Source organism: Lichenostomus cassidix, chromosome Z (assembly GCF_008360975.1).
Source record: "Lichenostomus cassidix isolate B80296 chromosome Z, HeHo_3.0, whole genome shotgun sequence".
Lineage (NCBI taxonomy): Eukaryota > Metazoa > Chordata > Aves > Passeriformes > Meliphagidae > Lichenostomus > Lichenostomus cassidix.
The window spans coordinates 51723486-51731441 of NC_139511.1; the positions used below are offsets into that span (position 1 = coordinate 51723486).

General features: G+C 50.7%; 1 protein-coding gene across 2 annotated transcripts; it reads right to left on the reverse strand.

Annotated features, from left to right (window-relative positions):
* Positions 1-1697: 1697 nt before the first annotated feature.
* OTP (orthopedia homeobox) lies at positions 1698-7713 on the reverse strand. Of its 2 annotated transcripts, XM_085043070.1 has the most exons (3): positions 7677-7713; positions 6331-6740; positions 1698-2536 (listed from the first exon to the last, which is right to left on the reverse strand). In XM_085043070.1, the coding sequence occupies exons 1-3, from the start codon at positions 7711-7713 to the stop codon at positions 2006-2008; spliced, it is 978 nt and encodes a 325-aa protein (XP_084899196.1). In that variant the 3' UTR covers positions 1698-2005. The 2 variants fall into 2 exon arrangements, 1 of the variants encoding a protein (XP_084899196.1); XR_014846960.1 differs by lacking the exons at positions 6331-6740; positions 7677-7713 and adding an exon at positions 2668-2788 and having other exon boundaries at positions 2445-2536.
* Between the last annotated feature and the right edge of the window lie 243 nt (positions 7714-7956).

Below are 7956 nucleotides of genomic sequence, written 5' to 3' on the forward strand. Positions count from 1 at the left end.
TGCTCTGCCTGAAACTGGGCTAGGGACTAGAGTGAGGGCTGGAAGGAGAGACAGAATACAGTGACTTCTTTTCCCAAGTGCTACAATGGTATGGATTGTGGTATGGGACCTGTGTTGCCAAGCCTAGACTATCTCAGGCTGAGCACTCTGGGTTGTTTCAACACCTGCAGGAGCAGACTCCTGAAGAAGGGCGTCGGGCTGTTTCCTCAGGTGACTCCCAGAGGACTCACTCATGGTCTGGATCACCAATAATTTATTCTGCTTTTATTTCTCTTTTAAATTAAATATGCATATGTAATATGCACTTTGGAGCGGGCAAGGACCCTTCTGCGGGTGCCTATGGAGTCGGGCACTCTCAGGTGTGTAATTAAGAGGTGTGTAATTGATGTACAAGGAGAAGAGATCTCAGTGCATTGCATAAAAGGCAAGGGCGAGGGGGAAAGAAGAAAAAAAGCAGCCCAAACCTGGCTGTATGATGATTGCCGATCTACTGTGTTTCTTTTTTCCCACCACATCAAAGTTTGCACAGGAGTAAACCAAGAGTTGTCTCTTCCATGGGTTTCACTTCACCAGCGGCCGTGCCCTCATTCACATTCTGAAAAAGCGAATCATCCCTCCACTGCCTGCCTGCCCCAGCCTCCCGCTGACCCACTCTCCTTCACCCCTTGCCCCTGCCCTGCTTCACCACGGAACTTCTTGTTACTCGCAGTTTAAAGGCCAACCACACAGAAAGATTAACAAAAGTTTATTAATCATGAAGTATTAAAATTGTGACAAGTGAAAGGCATCAATGCAAAGTTAAGCAAGCAAACTATCCCCAAACTTGTGACAAAGGACTCAGTGAATACCACAGAAGGAAGTCCTGTCTTTTTTTTTTTTGCCTGCAGTTGAAGACACCTCTCATATCTCACACGCCACATCAAAATCTATAATTCTTCATATCACATACTGAAAATGATTTTATTTATCCATTCACATTAACTTGATATAAACGTGTCCGGAAAAGTCAAGTAATATGTTTTATATTAGCTCAAACATTTATTAAGTAACCCAAAATTCAATAAATAAGCACAGACAATAAGTTAAAACATATCACGAATCGACCAGTATGTAACAAGAATGCTTTATCTACACAAAACATCCTATTTCACATCGTTTGTTTATTCCTCCAGCGGCCCTGCCCTGCGGCGGGGTGACCGGCACATGCAGGCGGGCGGGCCGCGGGGCCGAGCCGGGCCGGGCCGAGCCGGGCCAGGCAGGGCAGGGGGCGCGGCGGCGCCTCCGCCGGCGCTGCGGAGGGACAATAGCAGCAGGAACGTAAATAAATGCGTAAATAAAGGTAGGGAGGATCGGCAACTCAACTGTCACGAAATCAAAGATCCGAAAAAGGGAAGCGCTCTTGCGCGCTTTTTTCTTCCCCCTTTTATCCCCTTTGTTTTTTACAAAAAGAAGCTTTTAATTTTTTTTTTTCGTTTTTCCCCATCACATTCGCTCTCGCTCATCAATGCTTAATCAAAATGGATTTGATTCTCTCTGGGGTCTCCGTGCCGTTTCGCGAACCCACCCGGCCGCCCCTCGACGGCGCCCTCGCAGCGGAAGGAGCCGGCGGCAGGTCGCAGCTCCTAAATAAACCGTAAAAATTATGAAAACAGAAACAAAAATGTATTTCTTTGCAAAGCCAAAGCCGGACGGGCGGGTGGCGGGAGAGCCGGGTCGTGGCGACGGAAGGAGGCAGCGCCGGGCGCGGGGCGGCAGCGAGTCCTCCCGCCGCCGGGCAGAGCGGACCGCGGGGCACAGGGGGCGCGGGTGATGCGCGGGGGCGGAGGGGGCTTGGGGAGGATCGGGGGGTGTTTCTCGGCCCACAAACCAGTCTGTTGGTGTCTGATTTCAGATCCTGAGTCGACTCCCTGGTAAGTCGGGTGGGGGAAGGCGGGGGCGCGGGGCGAGGTGGGGGCGCGGGGCGAGGCGGCAGCGGCGGGGGCGGCGCGGGGCGAAGCGCCGGCCATTAGGTGAAACTCATGGAGACTGTGTGCTCTAGTGCTTTGCGGCGGAGGGAGGCGATGCTGGTTCCCCGCCACACGTCGCTGCTGTCCGGGGAGCTGCAGAGCTGGGGCGAGCCCGTCACGTTGCTGGGGCCGGGCAGGGAGGCGGGCACCATGCCGGGGAAGGCGGGCTGGTAGAGGTGGGACTGCAGCCCGGCGCCGTTGGAGCCCGCCAGGCTGTTGGAGAGACCCATGGAGTTGGGCGGCGGGCCGGCCGCCAGGCTGCACTGGGACAGGGACTGCGCCATGGCTTGCTGCCGTCCCAGCGCCGGCGGCAGCGGCAGCTGCGACACGCCGGGCATGGCGGCGGCGGCCCAGCGCGTGTCGTTGGCGTGGAAGGAGCACAGGCTGTCCCCCATGGCGGCGGCGGCGGCGGCGGCGGCGGAGGGGAACTGCGGCAGCCCCGGCGTGGGCAGCAGCGTGCCCGGGGCGCGGAACACGTTCGTGGTCTTCTTGCGCTTCTTCCACTTGGCGCGGCGGTTCTGGAACCAGACCTGCGGGCGGCGGGCAGCGACACGCTCCGTTAGCCACCACCACCCCCCGCGGCCGAGGCCCCGGCGGGACCCTCGCCCCGGCTCCCGGCGCCCCCCGAGCCTCGCCCCCGCCGCCCGTTGTAGCTCCTCACCCCCACGGCCCCACGCGTGTCCCCGTCACAGGCTAAGGAAACCTCCGGAACTTTTTATAACGACATCGATCGATTTGTCCGTCCCGGACGGGAGACTCAAGGCGTGGAACCTGGCCTTCCCAAAATTTAAATTTAAAAAATTTAAAAAAAAAGAAAAAAAAAAAAGAGAGAGAGGAAACCCTCACCGGCCTACGGCTCTGGCCCTTGCGTAGACGCGCTCCCGAGCTGCCCTGCCCCGGGCCAGCCGCCCCGCCCTGTGCCACCGGGGCCCGGCCAGGAAGCCCTCGCACCAAACCGCCCGCATTTGGGTTTAAATAAACAAAACATAACAACCCAAACCCATAACAGCAAAACCAGAGGTGGTTTAGGTGAGTGGGTGCCCGTGGCGGCACCGTGGCGGGGATGACTTGGTGGGTCTCGCCGCTCCCGGCCGCAAGCAGCCGAGGCAGTCGTTAGCCGGGAGAAAGCGAGTCCATCTGAACTCCGATGGAGCGCAGTGCCCCGGGCGGCCCGATTCCACCGCCTCAGGCTCCATACGCGGACTGGGAAAGCCGGACGCCCATTAGCGGGAATGAACGGCCGTGAGGGAGCTAAATATTATATGAATAATCGAAAAATCGCGTTCAATTATGTTTTAGCGTTAATAGTTAAATTGCGGCTACAAAAGCTTTTTATGTTTCATGGTTTGCTGGTGGTGTAAAGAATCTCCATCAGGTCTGATCGCCTAAGTTCATAGCTACGCTGCATATGCTTTTAAAATGTGAATGTTTCCAGTTGAAAACTGGTGCATGACAGATTAAAATGCAAGGAAAACCTGGGGGAGATTTTGAAAATGCACACATGACAACTCTAGAAATATATTAACCATGAGCATTTGGCAACTTTGAACTCCTTTTAAAATGCAACTAGCCCCTGAAAATTATTAATACAACAGTGAGAATCTAATGGAGGTTGGAATCTAAAAATCTACCTTGATGATATCTGCTGTTACAGTAATATAGACATACTGTAAATGTATTTTAAAATATATAGCCCATTTAATTCCCCAGCTATAAATGGGCGAGAGAGAGAGAAAGCGATAAAGAGAAGGGGAGACACTATCACTACTTTTGTTTTTCTTCTTCTCCTTTTTATTTTATTTTTTTTTTCTTTTTTTTCTTTTTTTTTTTTTTTTTTAAAGCCGAAGCCTTATGAAGATCTCATTGGAATCCAGCGGATGATTAATGTGAAGATTTGGTAGGAAATCTGGAGAGCTGTATTAAAGCTCAGATCTCAGGTTCATTTCGATCAGCCAGCCGTGAACTCTGGGCCGAATTCATTACACTTTAATAGTGCTGGGAGAGGAAGAAAATGCAATTTCTCATTCCATTAGAAAACTAGAAAATACTCTCAGCTTGTCCCCTATTAAGATGTGGCAGGTGACGGGACCATTGTGGGGGACACGGTCAATGGAATTACAGCACATTATTTTTGTTCGTATAAAATACTGGAAGGCAAGCCTGACTGTGCAGAAGTTATTTCACTGATTTAGTTTTTATGTAAATAAAATATTGAAAGTTAATTAATCCGTGCTAGAGACTAATGATTATGCTTATTATATTGCATTTGATCGCGTAATTTGCATGATTCTCGCATTGCTGCTTAATAAGCCATTCCAGGTTATAAATAATTCTGAAATTGGTTTCTAATAATGGCATGCTATAAAAAGAATGGTTTTATTACAGCAGCCTGAAAAGCAGAGCAATATCAGATGTGGAATTGGACTCCCGCTTAAGCACCAGCCAGTTTAATAATTATTTAAATGTATCATATACATTAAATACAGATCTAAAATGAAAAAAGGGGTGATTTATCCTAGCATCTAAACCCCTTAAAAACATATACAACCGCTATAAATTAAGCATTTGGAGCATTCCTTAATCAGTGTGGAGCCCACGTACTGAAAGAAATGTGTAGGCTATCTGTTAACTATAAAGAGAACTGTAAAGTACTCGTATAAGAACATAAACTAATTACTATTTAATTTAAATTTGATCAAGGAGCAGTGATACATCGGATTGTGAAGTAAATACATTAAATATTTTTTGTCTTAGATTACATAATGTTAATCATTTTGAAGTGTTAATTAAGAAGGTTATGTTGATCTGATTACTTTCTAAATTACGGAACATTATTGTAAAAAATATTTAAATTGACACTCTATTAAACTGTTTTTATCAGCAGTCTCGAGCTATTAGCATTGGTTTAAGATTATGCCAAGGCCATTAAAACACTTTGTCTTTCTTCCTACGAATTTCTTTGATGTGCTGTTAGAAAATAACTATTTCCATTTTATATTTTACTTCATTTACCACACTCCTAATATTGAAATTGGTATCATTAACCTTTGGGAAACGCAATAAAGTTTAATAGACCTCGTTTTCTTTTTTTCATAGAGTCAGTTGTCCAATTATATTTTATTTGTGAATCTAATTTCTTTTTTAATTTAAACTAATTATAGATCTGTGTAGGCTGAGTCAAATTGTTTTACTTTTTAAAAGCAGACGTGCTTTTTCTGTCACATTCAAGAACGGAATCTGTTTTCCTTCATTAAAACGTTCATTTAGGGGTTTCTCTTGACATGTCTTTATTTAGCTGAGGAGCCTATGCTTGCCGAGAGGGATTTTGAACAGTGACTGCGGTGAAGTGCGGCGGCAGTCCCGGCGCACTGTACTGAGCTGGGCTGCGCATCCCACAAGTGCTTCTATTGTGCAGGCTTTCTTTCCTGGGAATGGACTCGCCTAGAAAGTCACTAAAATAACCTTATACACACAAAAGCTGTATCTGAGCAGTCTAGCGCTTTGAACGTTCTCCCCCTTTTCCAAATTTCGTTTGCATTTATTTGCCTAAATAGTTTCTTAAGGTCCTGTGTGCCAATATATATATATGTCTATGTACATATGTGTATATATATGTATTTTAGAGCACAAAGTGCACTCTAGACATTGAAGTTTCTCACTACCCCTGCCATTCCCAGCCATTATAAAAGCCTGTTTGGGGAAACTCCGAGTCCAAACACAGCTGGCTTTTATCGAAGTGCCTTTTTACGAGCCAGTATGCCGTCCCTTGCACCCCACCTCGGCCCTGAGGGCAGTGGGCTCTGCTGGACGCCCCTTCCCCGCCGTGCCGCGGCCGTGCCGCCGTCAGCACCCTGGAGAGCTGCTCCAGCGGCAGCGCCCTGCACAGCGGCCCTCGGCCGCCACCGGACTCCGCTCCGGTGGAAAGGGAATCGTTCCCAGGAGGCTCGGCTCGACCCTTAGCGCCTGGCTATTGCGAGGGCTGAGACCGGTCTTCTCGGGCTGTCCCTCCCCAGACCCCTTCCTGCCGCGGGTCGGGCCGTGGAGCTGAGGGAAGCTCAGCCCGCACCCCGCTCGGGACCACCGTGCTGGAGGTGGATAGAATAGAGGACAAGGGGACACCCCAAGGTGACAGCTTTTTGGAAAGGAGGGCTTCCTGACCAAACTGTTGCTTTCAGGGGCGGGTTACTTCCCCCGCCTTCGGGCTGAGGTTTGGGGCACCCACCCCCCTCCCCGTTGTGTCTGGGCTCGCCGCCGGCCAGCCGTGCCGCCGTCGGTGCGACCAGAGAAGGGCCGGCAGGCACTGCGCGGGGGCGGCTTTTCATACCTGCACCCGGGACTCAGTCAGGCCGATTCGCAGGGCCAGCTCCTCCCGCATGAAGATGTCCGGGTAGTGGGTCTTGGCGAAGCTCCTCTCCAGCTCGTTGAGCTGTGCCGGCGTGAAGCGGGTGCGGTGCCGCTTCTGCTTCTGCTGACCCTGCTGCTGCCCGGCCTGGCTGGGGTTCTGGCCGCCCTGCTGGCCTTGCTGCTTGTCAGGGTCTTTGGCGCTGACAGCTAGGGAGCTGGGGTTGGATCCCACCGTGGTGATGTCCTCCCCCGGCAGCAGGGTGGTCCCTTCCACCGTGTCCGAGTTGGGAGCCATGTCTCCCGGGTGTCCCCCCGGATCCGAGCCCCCTACGCCCAGCCGACACTTCACCGCCTCCCGGTGTCCCAGCAGCTCGGCTGCATCTTTCATCCCTGCGGAAGCAAAGGAGCGGCAGTCACTCGCCTGCAGCCGGGCATGGATCCATCAGAGCCGCTCTCCAGTGCATCGAACTGGCGAGAGACATTCGCCCACCACCACCGCCTCCGCCCCGCCGTCCCCCGACCGGCCGCCCGCCAGACCCGCAGCCCTGCTCGGCTCCACGACGCGCGGAGACCCTGGCCCGGCGCGACCCGGGCAGAGGAGAGAAAACTTTACACCGAGCAGCTCCTCTTCCTGCTGAAATCAGCAGCTCCCTTCCCGGCCTCCCCTTGCGAGACCAAGGGAAGGGAAGAGGAGGAGAGCAAGTTTTCCCAGGTTCAACTTGGGTTTTCCAGCGGAGCTGATAAGAGAAATAGATGGAGAGAAAGAAATGAGGCTCTAACCGCCCTGCTGCCGGGGGCACTACCTCCCCGACAGATGTGCGGGGACCTCGGTCAGTCTGGCCGATCTTTCCCCTCTCCTCCCTCCGCTCTTCTAAACAAACTCATGAATAACCATAAATAGATAGATACAGATATTTCTCCCTTTTTTTTTTTTTTAAGGAAAAGAAGGAGGGAGAAAAGCAAACAGGCAAGCAAGGAAAGGCCACCCAGAACTCCGTAAACACCATCAGGCTCATCTGTCCTAAAACAATAATCATCATAATAATAATGTGTAGGGATGTATATAAAAACTGGGGAGAGAAAAATTGAATGATCCACAACTCGCTGTAGATCTACATACTCCGTAGGTCTCACTCTCTTCTTTTTTATGCTAAATCAAATTAAACTTTAATACAGTACAATTACTTTTAAAGGAATTAGCCCATTTAGATCGCATTAAGGTAAAATAAGGAACAAATTGTCAATTTCCTGCCCCGGCTTCCTCCCCGCTCGCCGCCGCCGCCGGTGAAGCCGCCGCGGGGCGGGGGGGTGCAGGGGGAAACTCACCGAGACGGGCGTCCAGGAGGTCGGCGTGAGACAGCATCGCGCACCGCTCCAGGGCGAAGGCTGTTCCCCCCCAAATTTTAGCGGCCTTAAGTTATTTAAAATAGATATAAGATATGAGATATATATATATATAGATATATATATATATAGATCGTCTAAATGAAAGAAAATTCGGTGTGTGGTTAAAAAGGGGGTCTCTTGCATTATAATGTCCTTTAGAGAGACGGGGAGGTGCTTAACACTTCAATGAACCCGTGAGCAGCTCGGCGCGGGGACCAAT

Excerpts from the sequence above, each read along its gene's own strand:
- OTP (XM_085043070.1), bottom strand. The coding sequence starts at position 7,713 with ATGCTGTCTCACGCCGACCTCCTGGACGCCCGTCTCG. Across the intron at positions 6,741-7,676 it reads CCTCCTGGACGCCCGTCTCG|GGATGAAAGATGCAGCCGAG; the intron begins GTGAGTTTCCCC and ends TTGCTTCCGCAG. Across the intron at positions 2,537-6,330 it reads TGACTGAGTCCCGGGTGCAG|GTCTGGTTCCAGAACCGCCG; the intron begins GTATGAAAAGCC and ends CGCCGCCCGCAG.